General features: G+C 38.1%; 1 protein-coding gene across 3 annotated transcripts in view; it reads left to right on the top strand.

Annotated features, from left to right (window-relative positions):
• DTWD2 (DTW domain containing 2) overlaps positions 1 to 24,861 on the top strand; it is a 75,792-nt gene that overhangs the window by 5,704 nt on the left and 45,227 nt on the right. For all 3 annotated transcript variants that reach the window (XR_006269038.1, XM_043465861.1, XM_043465860.1), the window contains exon 2: positions 23,007 to 23,097. Coding sequence is in view for 2 of the 3 variants with exons in the window: in XM_043465861.1 (XP_043321796.1) it covers positions 23,007 to 23,097 (91 nt within the window). In the remaining variant the exon portion in view is untranslated. The remainder of the gene's footprint in view (positions 1 to 23,006; positions 23,098 to 24,861) is intronic.

The raw sequence follows: 24,861 nt of genomic DNA, 5'->3' as shown, positions 1-24,861 counted from the left end.
AAAAGCATCAATTCTTTGGCGCTCAGCTTTCTTTATGGTCCAACTCTCACAGAAAAGAAAATTAGACACCAAGTGAATTAGAGATACCAAGGGAACATTTCATGCAAAGATGGGCACAATAAAGGACAGAAATGGTATGGACCTAACAGAAGCAGAAGATATGACGAGGTGGCAAGAATGCACAGAAGAACTATACAAAAAAGATCTTCATGATCAATAATCATGATGGTACGATCACTCACCTAGAGCCAGACATCCTGCAATGTGGTCAAGTGGGCCTTAGGAAGCATCACAAACAAAGCAAGTGGAAGTGATGGAATTCCAGTTGAGTTATTTCAAATCCTGAAAGATGATGCTGTGAAAGTGCTGCACTCAGTATGCCAGCAAATTTGGAAAACTCAGCAGTGGCCACAGGACTGGAAAAGGTCAGTTTTCATTCCAGTTCCAAAGAAAGGCAATGCCAAAGAATGTTCAGACTACTACACAATTGCACTTATCTCACAGGCTAGCAAAACTTTGCTCAAAATTCTCCAAATCTGGATTCAACAGTATGTGAACTGAGAACTTCTAGATGTTCAAGCTGATTTTAGAAAAGGCAGAGGAACCACAGATCAAATTGCCAACACCTGATGGATCATCAAAAAAGCAAGAGAATTCCAGAAAAACATCTACTTCTGCTTTATTGACTATACCAAAGCCTTTGACTGTGTGGATCACAATAAACTGGAAAATTCTGAAAGAGATGGGAATGCCAGACCACCTGACCTGCCTCCTGGGAAATCTGTATGCAGGTCAAGAAGCAGCAATTGGAACTGGACATGGAATAACGGACGGGTTCCAAATTGGGAAAGGAGTGTGTCAAGGTTGTATATTGTCACCCTGCTTTTTTAACTTATGTATGCAGAGTACATCCTGTGAAATGCTGGGCTTGGATGAAGTACAAGCTGGAATCATAATGCTGGGACAAATAACAATAACCTCAGATATACAGATGACACCACCCTTATGGCAGAAAGAGAAGAGGAACTTAAGAGCCACTTGATGAAAGTGAAAGAGGAGAGTGAAAAAGCTGGCTTAAAATGGAACACTCAAAAAACTAAGGTCATGGCATCTGGTGCCATCACTTCATGGCAAATAGATGGGGAAACAGTGACAAACTTTCCTTTCTTGGGCTCCCAAATCACTGCCGATTGTGACTACGGCCATGAAATTAAAAGATGCTTGCCCCTTGGAAGAAAAGCTATGACCAACCTAGGCACCGTATTAAAAAGCAGAGACATTACTTGGCTGATAAACGTCCGTCTAGTCAAAGCTATGGTTTTTCCAGTAGTCATGTATGGACATGAGAGTTGGACCATGAAGAAGTATGTTTACGTCAAGCTTAGTAACAGGATGCCTGAGCATTAGTGTTCTCTAGCTTCTATTTTGGGATTCCCAGGTGGCACTAGTGGTAAAGAGCCCACCTGCCAATGCAGGAGACATAAGAGACACAGGTTCGATCTCTGGGTTGGGATGATCCTTTGGAGAAGGGCATGGCAACCCATTCTAATATTCTTGCCTGGAGAATCTCAGGGACAGAGGAGACTGGTAGGCTACAGTCCATAGGGTCTCAAAGAGTCAGTCGTGCACAACTGAAGTGACTTACCATGCACACAGCTCCTTTTTAACATAAATTGAGATACATTTGGTCGGTGTACAATATTATATAAGTTTAGGGTATACAGCCTGTTGATTTGATACATTTATATATTCAGTAAGATTATCCCTGGTAGTGGTTAGCTATTGTCACCTAATTGTCATTTCCTTTTTTGTGCTGAGAAGTTTTAAGATGTAGTCTGTTAGCAAGTTTGAAGTATGTAATATAGTATTGTTGACTATATCACAGTGCTGTGCATTAGATCTCCAGCATTTATTCATCTTCTGCTTCCAAGTTTGTACCCTTTAATAACATCTTGTTTCCTTATTCCATGTCTTAACCTTTTCTGTATTCTTTAGGCTTGAATATTCAGGAGAAAAAGGTGATGGGAATGAAAACATGAGAAAGTGAAGCAGAGGACTGTAGGTGTTTAAGAAGAACACAGGAGCCACAAGCTGGCAGCCCACAGATGTTTTGTTTAAAACTGTATTTTTACCAGTTTGAAATTAGTTGCTAATAGTTAAAAATGAAGATGTGTTATATCAGAATCCAATTTCTGGTTTCTGTAAGAATGGGGAGATCTAGCAGCTTTGGGGCTACCATCCTGAGTATTGGTTGTGCCTTTAGATTGGGTATGATCTGTCCAGGTCATCATTGCTCCCAGTCCATCCTGCTTCATTCATCTCTGATTAACTGCCTGCGCCTCATAGATACTTGCTTTTTAATCTGGGTCTCATGTACGTCACTGTGGTCTGGTCTGCCTCAGCAGCAGGGTAAATCAGCCTGCAGGTTTTTTAGGTAAAAGTGAAACATGCTAGTTCCTATTACTTTATAATAATTGAGATTGTTGAGTTGGTATTGACACTTAGAAAACTGTTTTGGTAAATTTAAAATAAGCTAGATTATTGATGATAATTTTTAGGATAAAAATTTAGATAGTCTTCAAATTTAATTCCTTGTGCATATCAAAAGTATCGTATTCTTAAGACACTAAGTTAATTTGTTCTTTCTTGTTAATCTAGAAAATCTGTTTATTCTTTGAAGTAGTTCATTCCTAAGATATGTGGGACGCTAACTGATTTACAAATTACTGTGCAAGCTAATCATATGTTCAAAGTTGAGCAAAAATGATATATCTCAAGAGGGAGTTTTTTTCTTAATCTTAATTAAGTCTCCAAAGAGGAGTGACCAATTAAAAAAAACCACATCAGAGCTATCTAAATGTTTGATTTATTTTCCACTAGAAAAACAAGAATGTTATCATTACCCTCTGATAGATGTTTTCTTCAAAGAACATCAAAGCACATTAATTTTTTAACTATGTTTACATTTGTCCCACATTAAAAATTTATAGTTCGGTTAGTGCTTATGTACTGAGAGAATATATTCTGAGATAGTCTAGTATAACATTTGTTTTCTTCATTTATTTTTTAAAATATGTAATGTACTTTAGTTTTTTCCAGTTTTATTGAGATATAATTGACATACAGCACTGTATAAGTTTTAAGTACAACATAATGATTTGACTTACGTATACCATCAAATGATTATCCCGATAAATTTTTAGAACATATGTCATCTCATATAGATAAAAAAAAGAAATTTTTTTTTTCCTTTTGATGAGAACTCTTTTAAATTTTATTCTATTTATTTATTAATTTATTTATGCTGTGCTGAGGCTTATGGAGTCTCAGTTCCCCGACTAGCAATTGAATATGGGCCGTGGCAGTGAAAGCTTGGGATCCTACTAACTACCAGGCCAGCAGGAAACTGCCAGGATTTACGTTGTGAACAACTTTCATCTGTAATATACAGCAGTGCTAATTACAGTATATTGTACATTACATCCCTGGTAGTTAGATTTATCTTATAACTGGAAGTTTGTGCCTTTTGACTACCTTTATCCAGTGCCCCCTCTCACCACTCCTCACCTCCGATAACCAAAAACCTTAGGTTTTTCTTTGTTGGTTGAACCATAATCGACCTTCAACACTGTGTTAGTTCCTGGTGTCCAAATAGTGATTTGATACTTCTATACATTAGAAAATAATCACCACAGTAAGTCTAGTTACCAGTGTTACCAGTTACTATTGTTGTTGTTTAGTCGCAAAGTCATGTCTGACTCTTTGTGACCGTGTGGACTGCAGCAGTTCAGGCTTCCCTGTCCTTCGCCATCTCCCAGAGTTTGCCCAAACTCATGTCCATTGAGTTGGTGATGCCATCCAACCATCTCATGCTGTGTTTCCCCCTTCTCCTCTTGTCCTCAATCTTTCCGAGCATCAGGGTCTTTTCCAGTAAGTCGGGTCTTCGCATCAGGTGTCACTAGACAAAGATATTACATAATTATTGACTATATTCCTCACACTGTACATTTCATACAGGTAACACATTTATTTTGTAACTGGAAATTTGTACCTCTTTATTTCCTTCACCTTTTTCGCTTATCTTCCCACCCCTCTCCTTCCCTCTGGCAACCACTTGTTTATTCTCTTTGAGTAAATTTGGCATTATTTTAAAAGAGTTCACAGGTTACACAGTGCTTTTTTCATATATGTTTTTATTTACCACATAAAACAACTTTGTGATTTAAATATTTATTCTCTTTTATGTATTTTTAAGGTCAGGCAAGTAATAGGGTAGAGCTCCATTCAGTTCAGTTCAGTTCAGTTGCTCAGTCATGTCCGACTCTTTGCGATCTCATGAACCGCAGCACGCCAAGCCTCCCTGTCCATCACCAACTGCCGGAGTCCACCCAAACCCATGTCCATTGAGTCGGTTATGCCATCCAACCATCTCATCCTCTGTCGTCCCCTTCTCCTCCTGCCCTCAATCTTTCCCAGCATCAGGGTCTTTTCAAATGAGTCAGCTCTTTGTATCAGGTGGCCAAAGGATTGGAGTTTCAGCTTCAACATCAGTCCCTCCAATGGACACCCAGGACTGATCTCCTTTAGGATGGACTGGTTGGATCTCCTTGCACTCCAAGGGACTCTTAAGTCTTCTCCAACACCACAGTTCAAAAGCATCAATTCTTCAGCACTCAGCTTTCTTTATAGTCCAATTCTCCCATCCATACATGACAACTGGAAAAACCATAGCCTTGACCAGATGGACCTTTGTTGGCAAAGTAATGTCTCTGCTTTTTAATATGCTGTCTAGGTTGGTCATAACTTTCCTTCCAAGGAGTAAGGGTCTTTTAATTTCATGGATGCAATCACCATCTGCGGTGAGCTCCCTTACCATTCATATTTATATTTCCACATCACATAATAATGAATTATACTGAAATGAGCAATATTACAGTCTTTGTTTTCCTATTGCATGTAATAAATACTTCCAGTGAGGTGTTCCTTTTCCTTCTTCTAACCCATATATTCTTTTCCTTTGTTCATGGTGATTTTTAATTATTTTGAGAGGGGCAGTTTTATTGTCTTTTTTTAATGTCCCCCTTTACCTCCTGCGTCCTTTATCTGCTTGTGGTCAGCTTCTCTCTTGGTGACTATTCATCAATCAGAAAGGCAAATTTGAAGGTACTATTGATTGATTTTTTTCTCTTCCCTCGTAGCTCAGATGGTAAAGAATCTGTCTGCAGTGCAGGAGACCTGAGTTCAATTTCTGGCTTGGGAAGATCCTCTGGAGAAGGGAATGGTGACCTACTCCAGTGTTCTTGCCTGGGAAATCCCACGGACAGAGGAGTCTGGTAGGCTACAGTCCATGGGGTTGCAAAGAGTTGGGCATGACTGAGTGACTGACACTTTCACTTTTTCTTTTTTTTCTCTGCTGAGCTTTTAAAAGATTTTTTAATTTACTTATGACTGTGCTGGATCTTCATTGCTTCACATGGACTTTCTCTAGTTGAAGCGAGTGGAGACTACTCTAGTTGTGGTGGTTTCTCCCAGAGCACAGGCTCTGGGGCCTGTGGACTCAGTAGTTGTGGTTTCCGGTCTCTCGAGCACAGGCTCAATAGTTGTGGTGCATGGTCTTTGCTACTCCCTGGTGTGTGGTATCTTCCTGGGTCAGGGATTGGACCTGTGTCTCCTGCACTGACAGGTGGATTCTTTACTGAGCCACCAAGGCAGCCCCAGTTTTATCTTTCCTAAGAACCAGCCTTCGTTTCACTTGTCTTAGTTTCATTCATCTTTTCTTTTTTCTTAAAATTTTTTATTTCATTTATAGTTGGCTCCTGAATAGCTTCACAGATCAGCTTTGACTCCTTGCTTGTCAGGATGGTCATTCATGCCGTTCCTTTTTGTTGGCCAGTGGCTAAGGAGCATAGAATTATGCTACTCATGGACCTGGAGGCTTGCTTTGATTAATCATGGGAGTAGTCTTTGTTCGTTCAGTTATTATTAAGACAGTATCCAGTAAAGGGACATAGAAAAATGAGTAAGAAATTGTTTCCTCTAGAATTCATTGTGAATTGAGTATGAGAAAACATGTCTATGTAATTAATATTTAAGACAAATTATGAAAGTATAAAATAAGAATTTGCAAAGAGTGACTTACTTATTAAGATTTTTTAATTTGTTTTATTTCTATATAAGAAGACAGAGTAAATAATAAGATAACTGACTATAGATGATTACTTTATGATAAGATTCTAGTGTTAGTTAATCTGTCATTTTGTCATTGAAGCTCTAGTACAGGCTTTGGGAGCCTGGTAGGCTACGTCTATGGGGTCGCATAGGGTCGGACACGACTGAAGCGACTTAGCAGCAGCAGCAGCAGCAAATATAATTATATCTCTGGACACAGGCTTTTGTTTTCCAAGTATCTGGCTCATTTGAAGACTTCTTTAATTATAATAACACTAACATTTTTCTTATAGATCCTGTAGTAGGAACAAACTTATCTCTAGGCCAGTGATCCCTAAATTATTTTGAATACATACCACAGTTGATTAAAACACTTAGGATGTAATTCTAATAGGTATACATACTTATCTGTGGTAATACACGTTAATCATATACTAATGTATGACTTGCATCACAAAACATAGAAAAACATAGATAAAAGGAAGAAATTATGATGAAATAAACTGTTTAAAAATGTCTTGCTGATTGTGATAGAGCCCTACTCTCTTACTATTTAGTATTTTTGAGACATAATATATACTTATAGTAAGGTTCATGATAATAAGCTACTGATAGTAAGATGTGATTTCACATTTCAAGTATCTTTTAAATTTCTACTTTCTTTTTTTTTTTTCTTATTTTTTTTTTATGCCTCACAGTGCAGCCAAAAATTTTAAAAAGGCAGGAAGGAGTGGGACAAGAAAGTCAAAATGAAAAAAAAGGGGGGGGGGGATTATTCTTTCAGGCAAAATCACCTTTCATTGGGAGAAGGGTTGAGGTTTATGATGGGTATCACCTCACTGGTGCTGGTCAGGAAATTCCAGGCTGATTGGTTTTAAAAAATTACATTTCAAAGAGATGCTGAAACCGCAATTGGGTATGAAGTTTTAGTTTGCTTCTGTGGGGCTTAGCATGAAGTGAACAAAGTGTTAGTTGCTCAGTCGTGTCCAACTTTGTGACCCCTTGGACTATCGCCTGCCAAGCTCATCTGTCCATGGGATTCTCCAGGCAAGAATACTGGGGACTTAATATAAGTGACTTCAGTGTGGACCTGTTGTCCCTTTTTCAACACTGAAAAGGTACTAGGCAGGCTCTGTTAAAAAAAAGGCTCCGCTTATCAACCAAATTATCAAATAGTTCAGCTAACTTATTAGTCATTAGGGAGAAGAGGAATAAGGCAGTGTGAGTCACAAAACCTCTGACCAAAGAACAGAAAATCTGAAAGGTGTTCTCATAGAAGTTCCTCAAGTCCTAGTCTCCAAACACTACATTCCTTGAGGGGAAGTTGGAGTGGACTCAGTTTAAGAAACTACGCAACCACTCAGGCAAAACCAACTCCCACGCAGACAAAACCAGCTTCCTGGCACTGGACCTGCACCACAGTTGGCTCCAACAACCAGGTCTCCTTCAGGTCTCCATCTCCCTTCAGAGATGTCTACTCCCAGGTCTGCACACACTTAAGGGCATCTTATAATAGTTGGTGAAACAGACAAAAGACTCTGACAAATAAATACTTTTCAGTAGGGAAGCAGTGTAGGTGATTACTAGAATTGATAGTTATGCTAAAAGAATTCCAACTGTTTTCCCCTTTTCCATTTATTTTGTATACAACAGATATTAACTGGTCACTTAACCATTCACCAGCAACTGCTTCCCAGGTGGCGCTAGTGGCAAAGAAAACTCGCCTGCCAATGCAGAAGACATGAGACACAGGTTCCATCCCTGGGTCGGGAAGATCCCCTGGAGAAGGGCATGGCAACTCACTCCAGTATTCTTGCCTGGAGATTCCCATGGACAGAGGAGCCCGGCAGACTACTGATAGCTTATGCTGAATGATGTCGGATTCATGATCTCCAAAGAAGATTTAGCTTTGGGGCCAGGGACCAGGCTTGATCACTCAAGAGCTTTTGTGTAGCAGAGTTTTATTAAGGTATAAAAAAGGACAGAGAAAGTTTCTGACATAGACATCAGAAGGGGAACAGAGAGTGCCCCCACTCACTAGTCTTATTAAGGCCTTATATGCTTTTACTAGACCCACTCCCACAACATACATCTTAATATAACAAGATTAGAACTAACAATAGAAAGGTCTTACTAGACCTACTCCCACAACATAAAATAACAAGATTAATTAGAAGGTTCCTGTTAAAAAGTAGAAACATGTCCTTGAGCAAGATACATTGTTGTTATATAATCCTTAGTACAGAGCTTAGGATAAGAGGCTTATGGAAGCTTCCTGCTGGGAGAGACTGACTGAGGGGGAAACTGGGTCTTGTTCTGATCAGAGGGGCTTGCTCAGTAAATCTTTAATCCAATTTTCTGTTGATGGGTGGAGCTGTGTTCCCTCCCTGCTATTTACCTGGGGTCAAACTAAATAAGCAGGGTGACAATATACAGCCATGTGATCCACAAGTCTGTGGATCTTTGGCTGTGATCTTTGTGATCCACACAGTCAAAGGCTGTGGCATAGCAATAAGGACAGAAATGGTATGGACCTAACAGAAGCAGAAGATATTAAGAAGAGGTGCCAAGAATACACAGAAGAACTGTACAATAAAAATCTTAATGATCCAGATAATCACGATGGTGTGATCACTCACCTAGAGCAAGATATCCTGGAATGTGAAGTCAAGTGGGCCTTAGGAAGTGTCAGGCGAGTGTATGCTCCTCGGTTCTTTGTCTCGTCACAACAAAGATTTGGAGTGATGGAAATTAAAGCCCCTTGGCGGGTCACAGCTCTCGGAGGACAGACCGTGTTATAGCTCATAAATAAATCACTGTTATAGCTCAGTGTTACAGCTCTATTTATTTAGATGATAGCAGGAAAATCCATCTTCGAGGTGTGAGGGCACTTCAATCCAAAGATGGGAAGAGAAGAGCACCCCATCGTGTGGGAGAGAGAGAGAGTAAATTTCTACTTTCTAAAGTTATTGTCATATCTGAGATTTATTAACTCTAATGAAGAGTTTGAAGTAGCAGTAAGGAAGAAACGTCTCTGCCATATACTTATTGTTTGTTTGTGATTATGTAGTTAGAATTTCTTCAGTATAGACTCTTTGTAATATATGTAGTTTCCTTGTGGATGCTATTGTTAGCACTTCATGTTATGAAACTCCTTTTCTATTAGGATACTGCATATCTTGACACATTACCATGTGATATACCATCCCACAGAGGGAGTGTTATTCTATACACTGAATATTGGTAATGCTTAATTATAAATAGAAGTGATACTACCTTTTTGCACCTGATTGGGATAATTCACTTAACTCACTTTGGAAATCACTGCTCTAGGCATGCTTAGGTCAATATGTCTCATCTAAAGATACTTATTCTCTTTGGAGAGTTACTTCCTTTCCTGAAAGAGTGGTTTATTTTTCTGAGCCTGTTGTTCCTCTACTTCAGAAGGTATTTATAAAATAAAATAATGTAGTGATAGAAATGGTTTTGGGGGGGTTATGAAAATATCATGGTTTACTACACTTGAAGCTGTTAGGCATGGTTGAGATTGCTTCTCTTTATAAGATGAAATTTTATTGTGATATTAATAATGAAAAGTTATTCCTTCTTTTCATTGGTTATATTAAGTATAGTCTCAGAAATGTAAAACCTAGAGTTTATTTTACAAATTATTTGTTTCTTTAAAATGACAATAGAGGGCACTGTGGCATTTAGTTTTTTCACAGTCGGTTTTGAAATTAAAAAGTTGTTGCTATTTTTAATGTATGATGCAGTGTATCTGTTCAGCTATCTATTGAAGAGTGATAAAACTCTCTGTTCTTTGCTTTTTCACTCTGTGGAACTATAAAATTTTTGTTGAGTATTGGGAAGTTTGAGGTGTGGTATCTTTCTGGGTTCTACATTTGCTTTACTTTAGTGGGTAAAAGAAATTCTTTTTAAATTAATGGTTTTTGTAAATCTGTTCACTAATCTTTAAACTTTGCCTCTGTGAGATTTTCTTGATTAAAATTAGTACTATGAGAAAAACAGCTTTTGGTAAATACTGTTAGAGATTTAATTAAACTTTTAAATATTAATTTTGAAAGTTTTTCTTTTTTGTAGGTTTTAGCATCTGTAGTCATATTTATTTGCCTACAGGCTGTCAAAGATAGCATACGAGAGTGACATCTTACCCCTGTGTTACCTCATTCACTTCAGAAGCTAGTCAGTCCGAGTCTGACAGGAAGCTATGTATTTATTCATACAACCTTAGTGAGAAAAGAAGAAAAAGCATCTTTCATAAAATTTCTTTATGGAAATTATTTGAAAACCCCATTTATGTATTAAGAATTTATGTATTAAGAATAAATACTTATTGAGTTGTATAGATAACCAGTAAATGTCTATTGGGTTGTGTAGATAACACCCAGTGACAGAAAACAGTATTTATAATACATTTGCAATGCATTGTAAATGTAGAAGAGTTAAAAATCTCAGCTATTACTTTGGTCATTCTGTTATAAGTTAGTTTAAAATAGTCATAAATGACTACATTTTATTACATTTGCCTGTGATTCAGTGGAACTTTACCAGAACTTTCTTGGTGGTTCATTGCCAGTTCTATGAAAAAGGAAATTGAAAACCTCTGACACAGACAAGATCAAGTAGCAATACAATGATATTGTCAGTGACATATCTTCATAGCTGTTTTCCAAACCAGTACCCAATCTAACAGTATATTTATCAGATATTAATCTTTCTTCCTGGGATCTATGTAAATTCTAGAAGTATGCTTCATTTTTTATTTCTCCACACCTTCTCCAGCATTTATTTCTCCTTTTTGACAGTAGCCATTCTAACAGGTGTGAGGTGATATCTCATTGTGGCTTGCATTTCACTGATGACTAATGATGTAAAACATCTTTTCATGTACCTGTTGGCCATCTGTATGTCTTCTTTAGAAAAATGTCTATTCAGATCTTATGTCCATTTTTCAATTGGATTGTTTGTTTCTGTTCTTGAGTTGTATAAGTGCTTTATATATTTCGCATATTAGCCCCCTATGAGATATATGGTTTGCAAATATTTTCTTCTAGTGTGTTGGTTGTCATTTCATTTTATTGATAGTTTCTGTTGCTAGGCAGAAACTTTTTGTTTAATATAGTCCCACTTGTTTATTTTTGTTTTTGCTTTTGGTGTCAGGTTAAAAAAATCATTACCAAGATGTAAGTCAAAGAGCTTACTGTCTATATTTTTCTTCTAGCGGTTTTATGGTTTCCAGCCTTACATTCAGATCTTTAGTTCATTTTGAGTTGATTTCTGTGTATGGTTCAGTTTCATTTATTTTTATGTCCAACTTTCCTAACACCATTTAAGACAGTCTGTCATTTCCCCAGTGTATATTCTTGTCATTTTTGTTGTAAATTAATTCACCATATATGCATGGGTTTGTTTCTAGGCTCTGTTCTGTTTTGTTGATCTACGTGTGGTTTTATGCCAGTACAGTACTGTTTGAAAACTAGTGCTTTGTTAGTATAGTTTGAATTCAGGGATCACGATGCCTCAAGCTTTATTCATCATTCTCAGGATTGTTTGGCTGTTTGGTTTAATGGTTCCACAAATTTTAGGAATTTTTGTTCTATTCTTGTAAAAAATGTCATTGGAAGTTTGATAGGGTTACATTGAATCTGTAGTTGTTGATATTCAGTCACCCACTCATGTCAGACTGTTTGTGATCCCATGGACTGCAGCACGCCAGGCCTCCCTACCCCTCACCATCTCCTGAAGTTTGCCCAAGTTCATGTCCATTGCATTGGTGATGCCATCCAGCCATCTCATCCTCTGACACCCTCTTCTCCTGCCCTCAATCTTTCTTTTGCAGTGAATCAGCTGTTTGCATCAGATAACCAAAATACTGGAGCTTCAGCATCAGTCCTTTCAGTGAATTGATTTCCATTCAGGGAAACCCATTCAGGGTTGATTTCCATTAAGATTGACTGATTTGATCTCCTTTTTGTGCAAGGGACTCTCAGGATCTTCTCCAGCACCACAGTTCATAGGCATCAATTCTTTGGCATGCTACCTTCTTTATGGGCCAGCTCTCACAATTGTGTGTGACCACTGGGAAGATGGTAACCTTGTATATGGACCTTTGTTGGCAGTGATGTCTCTGCTTTTCAACACTGTCTAGGTTTGTCATAGCTTTCCTGCTGAGAAGCAGTTGTCTTCTGATTTCATGGCTGCAGTCACCATCTTCTGTGATTTTCAAACTCAAGAAGAGGAAATCTGTCACTACTTCCACCTTTTCCTCTTTTGATTGCCATGAGGTAATGGGGCGAGATGCCATAATCTTTGTTTTTTCAATATTTAGTTTAAGCCGGCTTTTTCACTCTTCTCCTTCACTCTCATCAAGAGGTTCTTTAGTTCCTCTTCTCTTTCTGCCATTAGAATGGTATCTGTATATCTGAGGTTGTTGATGTTTCTCCCGTCTATCTTGATTCCAGCTTGTAACTCACCCAGCCTGGCATTTCTTATGATGTGCTGAGCGTATAGGTTAAATAAACAGGATGACAACAGACAGCCCTGTTGTACGCCTTTCTCAATCCCTTTGTTCCATACAGTGTTCTAACTGTTGCTTCTTGACCCACGTACAGGTTTCTTAGGAGACAGGTAAGATGGTCTATCTCTAAGAGCTTTCCACAATTTGTTATGATCCACACAGTCAAAGACTTTAGCATAGTTGATGAAACAGAAGTAGATGTTTTTCTGGAATTCCCTTGCTTTCTCTGTGATGCAGTGAATGTTGACAATTGACCTCTTGTTCCTCTGCATTTCCTAAATCCAGCTTGGATGTCTGGAAGTTCTTGGTTTGCATAATGCTAAAGCCTAGCATGCAAGATTTTAAGCATGACCTTACTAGCATGGGAGAGGAGTGTAGTTGTCTGATGTTTTGAACATTCTTTAGTGCTGCTCTTCTTGGGAATTGGGATGAGGATTGACCTTTTCCAGTCCTGTGGCCACTGCTGGGCCTTTCAGATTTGCTGACATTTTGAGTGCAACCCTTTGATAGCATCATCCTTTAGAGTTTTGAATAGCTCTACTGGAATTCCATCACATCTACTAGCTTTATTGACAGCAGTGCTTCCTAAGGTTCACTTGACCTCACACTCCAGAATGTCTGGGTCTGGGTGGCTGACCATACCTTCATTCTTATCCTGTTCATTAAGATCTTTTTTTGTACAGTTCTTCCATGTATTCTTTCCATCTCTTCTTAATCTCTTGTCCTTCTACTAGGTCTCTACCGTTTCTGTTCTTTATTGTGCCCGTCTTTGGGTGAAATGTTCCCTTGATATTTCATATTTTCCTAAAGCAAGCTCTAGTATTTCCCCTTCTGTTGTTTTCCTCTGTTTTTATGCATTGTTCATCGAAGAAGACCTTCTTGTCTCTCCTTGCTATTCTTTGCAACTCTGCATTTAGTTGGGTGTACCTTTCCCTTTCTCCCTTGCTTTTCACTTCTCTTTGTTCTTCAGCTGTTTGTAAAGACCCCTCAGATAACCACTTTGCCTTCTTGCTTTTCTTTTTCTTTGGGATGATTTTGTTTGCTGCCTCTTATGCAATATTATGGACCTCTGTCCATTGTTCTTCAGGCATACTGTTTATTGTATCTAATCTCTTGAATCTATTTGTCACCTCCACTGCATATTCATAAGGGATTTGATTTAGGTTATACCTGGCTGGCCTAGTGGTTTTCCCCAGTTTCTTTAGTTTTAAGTCTGAATTTTGCTATGCGAAGCTGATGATCTGAGCCACAGTCAGCCCCAGGTCTTGTTTTTGCTGACTGTATACAGCTTCTCCATCTTTGGCTACAAAGAATGGAATCAATATGATTTCAGTATTGACCACTTGGTGATGTCCATGTGTAAAGTTGTCTCTTGTGTTGTTGAAAAAAGGGTGTTTGCTATGACTAGTGCATTCTTTTAGCAGAATTCAGTTAGCCTTTAGCCTTTGCCCTGCTTTATTTTATACTCCAAGACCAAACTTGCCTGTTACTCCAGGTATCTCTTGACTTTCCACTTTTGCATTCCAACCCCCAGTGATGAGTAAAACACCTTTTTTTTTTGGTGTTAGTTCTAGGAGATCTTATAGGTCTTCATAGAATTGATAAACTTCAGCTTCTTTGGAATTGGTGGTAGGGGCATAGACTTGAATTACTGTAATGTTGAATTGCTTGCCTTGGAAGTGAACCGAGATCATTCTGTCATTTTTGAGATTGTATTCAAGTACTGCATTTCAGACTCTTTTGTTGATTATGAGGGCTACTCCATTTCTTGTATGGAATTCTTGCCTACAGTGGTAGATATAATGGTCATCTAAATTAAATTCCCCCATTCCTGTCCATTTTAGTTCACTGATTCCTAAGATGTCGATGTTTGCTCTTAGCATCTCCTGCTTGACCAAGTCCAGTTTACCTTGATTCTTGGACCTAACATTCCAGGTCCCTATGCAATACTGTTCTTTGCAGCATCAGATTTTGCTTTTATCACCAGACACATCCACAGCTGAGCTTCACTTCCTCTTTGGCCCAGCCGCTTCATTCTTTCTGGGGCTATTAGTTGTTGTCATCCGCTCTTCCCCAGTAGCATGTTGGACACCTCCTAACTTGGGGGACTCACCTTTCAGTGTCATATCTTTTTGTTTTTTTATATAGTTCATAGATTCTCATGGCAAGTATACTGGGGTGGTTTGCTGTTCCTTCCTCCAGTGGATCAGGTTTTGTCAGAACTCCCTACTATAACCCGTCTGTCTTGGGTGGCTCTACGTTATTGTTCAGTTGCTCTGTTGTGTCCAGCTCTTTGCGGCCCCATGGACTGTAGCACACCAGGGTTCCCTGTCCTTCACCATCTCCTGGAGCTTACTAAAGCTCATGTCCATTGAGTCGGTGATGCCATCCAACCATGTTATCCTCTGTCCCTCTTCCGCCTTCAGTCCTTCTCAGCACCAGGGTCTTTTCTAATGAGTTGACTCTTCTCATAAGCTGGCCGAAGTGTTGGAGCTTCAGTTTCAGCATCAGTCCTTCCAATGAATATTCAGGGTTGATTTTCTTTAGAATTGACTGGTTTGATCTCCTTGCTGTCCAACGGACTCTCAAGAGTTTTCTCCAACACTACAGTTCAAAAACATCAGTTCTTCGGTGTATGGCTCATAGCTTCATTGAATTACGCAGGTCCCTTCGTCATGACAAGGCAGTGATCTGTAGTACGGACGTGGAAAATATATTAATTGTTCCAACCCATGAGTATGGAATATCTTTCCATTTATTTCTGTGTTCTTCATTTTCTTTCATTAATTAATGTCTTGTAGCTTTCAACATACAGGTCTTTCACCTGCTTGGTTAAGTTTATTCCTAGGCATTTTATTCTTTTGGAAAAGGGTTTTAAAATTAGGAGAGCAGTTACTCTGCACTTACCACTAGTTTGGTAAGAAATGGTTTAACATTTGGATAGCTAGTTACCAGCATAGTACATGCAGACAATTGTAGAGTAGGAAAGTGTGAGAAAAACTGCTGTTAATAATAAATAAGCACACATTCTTATTGTAAAGTAACTTGCTAAATATAAACTTATGAAATACAAAATGTTTTAAAGAACTATAGTTTTATTAGCTTGAGGTAATTAGAATTAGGTTAATAAAGGGGGCATGCTTTACAATAAATAGGTAATGATATTTTATGAGCATGTTAAAGCATAAGCTGGAACAATTAGGTTTAGCTTAAATCACAGTTACAGGGTTTGTATATAAAGTGCTTAACTGATCTTTTTTTGTTGCTGTTGTTTAGTGAATATTTTCTTCAGTAAATATTTTTGCCTCCTGTATGCTATTGTTTACAGGAAAGATCACAAATGATAAAAAGAAGATCTGAGGAAATTCTTGGCTATCCCGTGGCTAGAACTTGGTGCTTTCACTGTCAACGCCCAGGGGAGCTAAGATCCCACAAGTTGCACGTTGTGCCCAAAATAAAACAACAAAAACGTCAAAGGAAGATCTGAGACTCTGAACTTCATTCATAATGCAAACTAATTGTCTTAGTACTAGGGAGGAAGTGAAGGAGAGATTAGTATTTGATATGTAAGAAAATGAAGGGATAGGATAAGAAATTGTGTAGGAGGAGAAGGGCATTCCAAGGATGAGGTAAGAGGGAATGCAAAGGTATTCACTTATGTATGCAACAGTATTTATTGAAAGCTTATTATGCTAGGTGCTAGGATATAAAAGTGAAAAAAGTAGGTCAAGTCAAGTCCTTGCCCTTAGGTAGCTTACTTTGTAGAGAAGGAAACCCACCTTAACAAAACATGATGTCAGATAGTGGTAAAATGCCTCTTTCTTGGGCTTCCCTGGTGGCTCAGACGATAAAGAATCTGCCTGCAGTGTGGGAGACCTGGGTTCAATCCCTGGGTTGGGCAGATCCCTTGGAGGAGGGTATGGCAACCCACTCCAGTATTCTTGCCTGGAGAATCCCCATGGACAGAGGAGCCTGGTGGGCTGCAGTCCAGGGGGTCGCAAAGAGTCAGACACGACTGAGCGACTAAGCACATGGCCCAGCCTCTTTCTTACGAATTACATCGAACATTCTTGTTTCATTGCATTTTTGTATTTTTTAAAATAACAACTTTATTTAGACATTCACAGACCATGGAATTTATCATATTAAAGTGTATAATTTAGAGTTGTTTTTGTTTTTATTGTTGTTATATTAGCAAAGTTGTGTAGACATCACCAGTATTACAGTGATTTTAGCAGGTTTTTGTTGAATGTCTCTTCAACGTCTTTCTCTTAAGCTGCCTTCTTCTTTTTGTATTGCATCCTTCCCATTAGCCTCCATTACTTATCAGCTGATCATTCTGGAGAATTGCTCAGCAGTCCAGTTAAGTGTGAGGAGGGATAGTTTTTGAGGTTTTGAGTGCAGATGTGCTCTTCTGAGCTGTTTCTCTGGTTCTTTCTGATGACTCGCTGGCCTATTATTTACCTTGTTGCTCTCAACTAAGAAGAGTTTTTGTTTTGAGAGCACTCTTGGGCTTGAATTTCTCATACTCCATTTAAAATAAAGTCATTTACTTTCGGGAGAGCTTTAGAGCTCTTTTTTCTTATATAGCCTGACTCTCCTCCAGGGCAGTTCCTGGGCACAGGGCTGGGCAGTGGCCATTGACTTGCTGCTTCTGGTGTAGCAGCTTCTTGTACTTCTAACCTACAAGCGATTTGGGGTGAGAGCAGTTGGGGTCCCAACATTTTCAGCCTCCTGCACTGTAGTAATGTAAAGCAAAGCAAAGCAAAGCAGAAGCAGAAGCAGAAGCAAAAAGTAAAGCAAAAAAGTAAAGTAAAGTAAAAGTAAAGTGTTTTAAAGTGAAGGCTGGGTGGAGGAAGGGAGCCTTTGCTCTTCTTGGCCACACTCACCAGGAGCAGGAGCAGGAGCAGGTAAAGCCTCTGCTCTTCTTGGCCACACTCACCAGGAACTTATTTTCTTTAATTTGGAATTGGAGGGGATGACATACAGTAAGTCTTGACTGAAAGCTGAGAGAAAGCTCTGCTTTCTTGGCCGCACTTACCTGGAGAGGACTTTCTATCAACCTGAACCAGGGCAAGGCAGTAAATGGGTTATAATTCAAATGCCACAAACTATCCCAATACCAAGTTTTCCTGTAAATTTTCTTGAGTAATGATTTTTTATTCAAATATACCCTTAGGATAATTACTAGAGTCTTGAAGTGGTTGTTTTTAAAAATAGTATTAGGTAGTTTTGCCTGTTTTCCTGGAGAGTGGGTGCCTGATGCAACTTTCCTTGTTATCCTGGGAGTGTAACTCTCCAAACTGCTTAATTCTAAACCTTCCTAAAGATCAAGCATATCTTCCTAGTAAAGAAATTACTATCCCAGTTTGCTGCCACTCCCATGAACAGAGGTTTTGGTCAGACATGAAATCCAGAGCTATCAATAACCAGAGCAGTTCTTTGCACTATCCTGTCATACTAAGGACTTTTATAACTATATATATACTTGTGTGTGTATATATATATATATATGTATATATGTTTGTATATATGTATGTTTGTATATATGTATATATATACACATGTATGTATATATGTATGTATGTACATCATGAGTTAAAGATGGTGTTGTTTAGTCGAATCAGACTCTTTGTGACCCCAGCACACCAGGACTGGGGTTCTGCAGCACGCCAGGCTTCCCAGTCCTTCACTATTTCCTGGGTTTGCTCAAACTCATGTCCACTGAGTCGATGATGCCATCCAACCACCACATCCTCTGTCGTCCCCTTCTTCTCCTGCCCTCAGTCTTTGGTAGCATGAGGGTCTTTTCTAATGGGCCAACTCTTCTCATCAGGTGGCCAAAGTATTGGAGCTTCAGCTTAAGCATCCGTCCTTCTAGTGAATATTCAGGGTTGATTTCTTTTAGGATTGACTGGTTTGATCTCCTTGCAGCCCAAGGGACTAGCAAGAGTCTTCTCCAACACCACAACTTGAAAGCATCAGTTCTTTGGTGCTCAGTCAGTCTTATGTTATTGTCCAGCTTTAACATCTGTACATGACTCCTGAAAAAACCATAGGTTTGACTATATGGACCTTTGTTGGCAAAGTGATGTCTCTACTTTTTAATACTGTGTCTAGGTTTGTCAAACTGCCATACATTGCACTCACCTCACACACTAGCAAAGTTATGCACAAAATTCTACAAGCCAGGCTTCAATAGTACATGAACCAAGAACTTCCAGATGTTCAAGCTGGACTTAGAAAAGGCAGAGGAACCAGATATCAAATTGCCAACATTGGTTGGATCATCGAAAAAGCAAGAGAGTTCCAGAAAAACATCTACTTCTGCTTTATTGACTATGTCAAAGCCTTTGACTGTGTGGATCACAACAAACTATGAAAAATTTTTAAAGAGATGGAAATACCAGACCACTTTACCTGCCTCCTGAGAAATCTGTATGCAGGTCAAGAAGCAACAAGTTAGAACTGGACATGGAACGACGGACTGGTTCCAAATTGGGAAAGCAGTACGTCAAGGCTATATATTGTCACCCTGCTTATTTAACTTATATGCAGAGTACATCATGCAAAATGCTGGGCTGGGTGAAGCTCAAGTTGGAATCAAGCTGTGTCCCCTTCTCCTTCTGCCTTCAGTCTTTCCCAGCATCAGGGTCTTTTCCAGTGAATCAGTTCTTTGCATCAGGTGTCCAGAGTATTGGAGTTTCAGCTTCAGCATCAGTCGACTCTTCCAGTGAATATTCAGGACTGATTTCCTTTAGGATTGACTGGTTGGATCTCCTTGCAGTTCAAGGGACTCTCAAGAGTCTTCTCCAACACCACAGTTCAAAAGCATCAATTCTTCAACACTCAGGTTTATTTTCCAGTTCTCACATCCATATATAACTATTGGAAAAACCATAGCTTTGACTAGATGGGCCTTTGTGGGCAAGGTAATGTCTTTCCTTTTTAATATGCTGTCTAAGTTGGTCATAGCTTTTCTTCCAAGGAGCAAGCGTCTTTTAATTTAATGTGTGTAGTCACCATCTGCAGTGTTTTTGGAGTCCAAGAAAATAAAGTCTGTCACTGTTTCCTTCTCCCCCCAGCCCCCATCAATTTGCCATGAAGTGATGGGAGCAGATGCCATTATCTTAGTTTTTTGAATGTTGAGTTTTAAGCCAGCCTTTTCACTTTCCTCTTTCACCTTCATCAAGAGGCTCTTTAATTTCTCTTCACTTTCTGCAGTTTGGGTGGTATCATGTGCATATCTGAGGTTATTGATATTTCTCTTGGCAATCCTGATTCCAGCTTGTGATGAATCACAAGCTGGAAAGATATTATTAACAAGAGTTTATTTTGCCAATTTTCTGCTACCCACAGAAGTCTATGGCTTTCACTCAGCTTGTTTTCGTGATTGGATTTTTCAGTTCTTTGGCTCTACTGATATGTGGATTTTCCTACATAGGATATATGACAGTTTTTTTTGCATTCTTTCATATTCTTAGAACCATATAGTTTATAAATATGTCAGTTGATTTGCAGTGAAATTCTGATTTTTAAAAAATGGCTTCATCTGATCTTTTTCTTATTTTTGGCTGTACTGAGTCTTTGTTGCTGTGCTTGGACTTTCTTTCTTTACAGAGAGTGAAGGCTACTCTTTGTTGTGGTGCATGGGCTTTTCATTTTCGTGGCTTCTTTTGTTCCTAGAGCACAGGCTCTAGGGTGCACGGGCTTCAGTAGTTGCAGATGGCGGACCCTAGAGTGTGCAGGCTCAGTAGGTGTAGCATGTGGGCTTTAGTTGCTCCTCAGCATGTGGAATATTCACAAACTAGAGATTGAACCCGTGTCCCCCACATTGGCAGACAGAGTCCTGTCCACCATACCACTGCGGAAGTCGTTTCATCTGATCTTAAATTAAATTTTATAAAATAATGTTATTGACATTTGGTCATGCATTGCAGTCATATGCAGTTTCATGCAAAAAAAAAATTCAGAAACTTAAACTTTTATCTCTTCATGTATTTTCTTAGGTCCTTTCTCTCTCTTCTCCTTCTGGGACCCCATAATGTGAATATTGGTGTGTTTAATGTTGTCCCGGAGGTCTCTTATCCTGTCTTCACTTCTTTTCCTTCTTTTTCCTATGTTCTGTTTTGCGGCAGTGATTTCCACCATTTTTCTTCCAGATCACTTATCTGTTCTTCTGCCTCAGGTATTCTGTTATTGATTTCTTCTAGTGTATTGTTCATCTCTGCTTGTTTGTTCTTTAGTTCTTGGTCTTTGGTAAACATTATTTGCATCTTCTCCATTCTTTTTCCAACATCTTGGATCAACTTCACTGTCATTATTCTGAATTCTTTTTCTGGAAGATTGCCTGTCTCCATATAATTTGTTGATTTTCTGGGAATTTATCTTGTTCCTTCATCTGGGTCATAATCCTATGCATTTTTATTTTGATTAGCTTTCTGTGATTGTGTCTTTTGTTCTGGAGACTATGGGATTGTAGTTCTTGCTTCTTCTGTCTGATCCCTTTGGATGAGGCTGAGACTTATGCAAACATCCTGATGGGATAGACTCCAGAAACGTAAACTTTTAAAACTCGAATATATCTCATCCTGTCTCCTTCCATTGAATGGGAAATCCTTTCTAATTGTAGCCCTTGATTTGTTTGTCACTGAAAGTGAAAATGAAGTTGCTCAGTTGTGTCCAACTCTTTGTGACTCTATGGACTGTAGCCTGCCAAGCTCTTCCATCCATGGAATTTTCCAGACAAGAATTCAGGAGTGGGTTGCCATTTTCTTCTCCAAGGGATCTTTCTGACTCAGGGATTGAACTCTGGTCTCCCGCTTTGCAGGCAGACTCTTTACCGTCTGAGCCACCAGGGAATCCCTTGTTTGTCACTGTATAGTCCCATAAGTCACTCCTCTGGTGTTTACTTATGTTTACTCTTCTTGTGACCACTGAAAGACTCTCTGTTCCTATAAATTTGCTCACATTCCTAAGAGGGAATCCTTGGTAGGACTAGTGATTCGGAGTAGTCACACCGAATCATTTCAGATGTCATTGGAAAACAAGTGTATTGATTTTCTCGGGTTAATCATTCACTCTTGGTTCAGTAGTGAAGATGGGAAGTGGGGTCACGTTGTACAATATGTTTATACCTCTGCCTCAGATATTATTTAGATAATTTCTTCAGCAGGAGCAAAGGTTTAACAGTTTCTTGCAAAGTGAGGTGGTAGATACAATCGAACCAATTTACTCACACTGTGTGTTTTATTAATATACATATTTTTTACCTCAGGCTATAACTCAGCATAAGTAAAATTGAGGAAACTGTAGGTATCAATCAATTTTCTAGTAGCAAGTATGCTGTTGGGAATTCTCTTTAAAATATAGCAGTCACTTGTATATTGTTATAATGTCATGTGACATCTGCCTGTAATAGTGATTTGTTGTGAACATTTGCTTCCATCATATTGTATCTGGCTGCTTGATTAATTTCATGTTATAAACACACATATTTAATATAGGATGTAATGATAAACTACCCATGTATATTCCTTCAGTACCTTTGGAAGGACACACAAGAAACTAATCACTGTTTGCCGTTAGAGAACAGAATGCACTAGGCTGGAGAACTGAGATGGGAAGTGTACCCTTTTATTCCATCCGGATTTTGTAAGTGCTACTGAAACAAGTAAAGCACTAAAAATTAAGGAAAATGAAAGCAACAGAGTAAACAATAACAAAAGGGAACATGGATGGGTATGGTACATGCTCTGAGGATGTAATTCTAGCCAAATATTCTTTGGTGGCCCCTGTTTGGGTTTCTTCTCAGAATTGGTAAGTTCTCCATGTTGACTGATGGCTAAGTTCGATTAGCACTGTCTTCTAGGTGGTGATTATATTCCAGTATTTTATTACCACTTTGTTCCTTCCAACTTCAGATTCAGATTAGTTGCCAGGTTTCTATTTGACATGAGATCTGTTTTTGATTTGGAATGCAAGATAGTAGAAGTAGTCCTTCATGAATAAAAAGACCATGGTGGTGACTTATGATTCTTCTTCCACTGAAGATAACTAAGGCAAGATTTTTTGAGATACTTTGATATACTATGGATGGTAAAAAATTTACCTGAGTCTTATTTTTCAAATTCTCATATTGAAAATATGTTTGATTAAATTCTTTCTTAATATCACTTTAAAAGAATGAAGCTTTAGCAAATCTATATAATTAAGTGAGATTATGTTCAAATTTTATGTTACTGTTATATAATTTTATTTTAAACATACTATAGTTTTTCTTTTTTATTTTGTCCTTTAGCCGGCCTCAGAAAGTGTGTTTGTGTCCATTTCTACCAGCGCATCCTGTACATATCTCTACCTACTTGTATATAATTCAGCATCCAGCAGAGGTGAGTAAGGTGTTGTGAAATACACAATGTCAGGTAGGATATTAGTACACAAGAAGATGCATGCAGGTGAACATACTCATCCCTTTCAGCTTTTCAGCATTTTAAAAAATAAATTGATATGCTCTATAGACAGATAAAATGTATTTCATAAAATGGTGTTATTTCATAAAAACTGTGTTACTGAATGGTAAGAGAGAAATTTAGAATTCCAATGATTTTATATGGAGAAAAAAATGAAATTTTGTGAGTTGAGTCAAGAAATTATTGCTTTTTAAATTTTGATCTTAGCTTTTGTTCTTTGATGTCTTTCCTTGTTAAGGTAGAAGTTACTCTCAGCATTTTAGTGTTATGAAATGAATGTTAAGTTTTTTACTTCTTTAAGTGAATAGAACAAATGTGTATATTTTACAAGTATATATGAAAATAAAAATATATAAAATATTATATATGTTGTATATAAAAACTTTTTAGTTAATGGTTTCATATATTGGGGAGGATTATGCATGTGGTAATGTGTGTGTGTGTTAGTAACTCAAATGCAATAATGAAGAGAGGAGGGAAGGAGATCATAGATAATCAGAAATTGATATCAGTACCAAACTCTTTGATGTGTGATGCAGGTACAAAAATGAGTTTAGTGTACACTGAAGTTAAAATTATTCCAGGCTTTGAAGGAGGAATAATTTTTTTCTTGTATTTCTGAAGTATTAATATACAGCACTTGAAGACTTTAACAAAGACATTAAAGGATATTAATCTGTCACTTTCCTTTTGCAAATGATAAAATAATTACTTTTATTGTGAATTGTTAGATGTTTCATTTGCTGGGCAACCTTTTTTTCTCCCCCCCAGTGTTAACAGCATGCTTTGTCAGGATTGTGACACTTTTATCACTAGCATTATATTGCTGCATTTAAACTTACAACCCAGTGTAGCTCAGATTTGCATAAAATGATAGCTTATTGGCCATAACAGTTTTGACTAAAGCTTGACTTTTGATGACAAGTGTTGTTTTCATTTCATAATATACATAATATGGGGCATTTTCACTGTTATTAAACTGGAGGTTTTTCATTGATTTGTGGCAATTTTAATGTTTTCATGTCTTATTCCTTATTTTCTTCATTCCTGCCTTTCCCCCCACTTCCTTTTCTTCTTCCCTCTCTCTATTCTTCACTTCCTTCCTTCTTTCATGGTTAATCCACAGTTTAGATGATCCATCCATAATTGTATATGCTGCAGATGTCTTTCACGTGTGTACAGGTCCATCTGTATTGATTTTCTCTATCACCCAAGGAACTTTACAATCTTAATCTAACTCAGTCATACTGGGCTGCCTTGAGCTTAGTCTCAGCATACAGTTTTCAGTCACAGAACAGGTCAGTTTGATGACTTCCCCTAAAAACTGATTGAAAATCAGTTGTATAGGCTCTAGGAAGGGGCTTTGAGAAAAGAAGACTTGATGGAATGGATGAAATGGTGTTTATTATGATGGAGCATTTCAAAGAGTATGGACATGCATATAGAAAATTACTTGAGGATAGAAAGAAAAGAGTTACCTCAAAAATAACAAAAAAAAAACTTTACAGAAAAGAAATGTTATGTTAAATAGCTTGGCTTTTTGTGAACAATATATATATACATATAGCCATTAATGATGTAAATACTGTTTATTTATTTCACTAAAAATAGTAGATGATGTTAGGGTAAGGAGTGATGTAAGAAAGCTAAATCTTCATTTATTAAGAGAATCTATAATTATAG

This window comes from Cervus canadensis, chromosome 4 (assembly GCF_019320065.1).
Source record: "Cervus canadensis isolate Bull #8, Minnesota chromosome 4, ASM1932006v1, whole genome shotgun sequence".
Classification (NCBI taxonomy): Eukaryota; Metazoa; Chordata; class Mammalia; order Artiodactyla; family Cervidae; genus Cervus; species Cervus canadensis.
The sequence above is the reverse complement of the archived record's forward strand: the minus strand, read 5'-3'. Positions and strand labels throughout refer to the sequence as shown.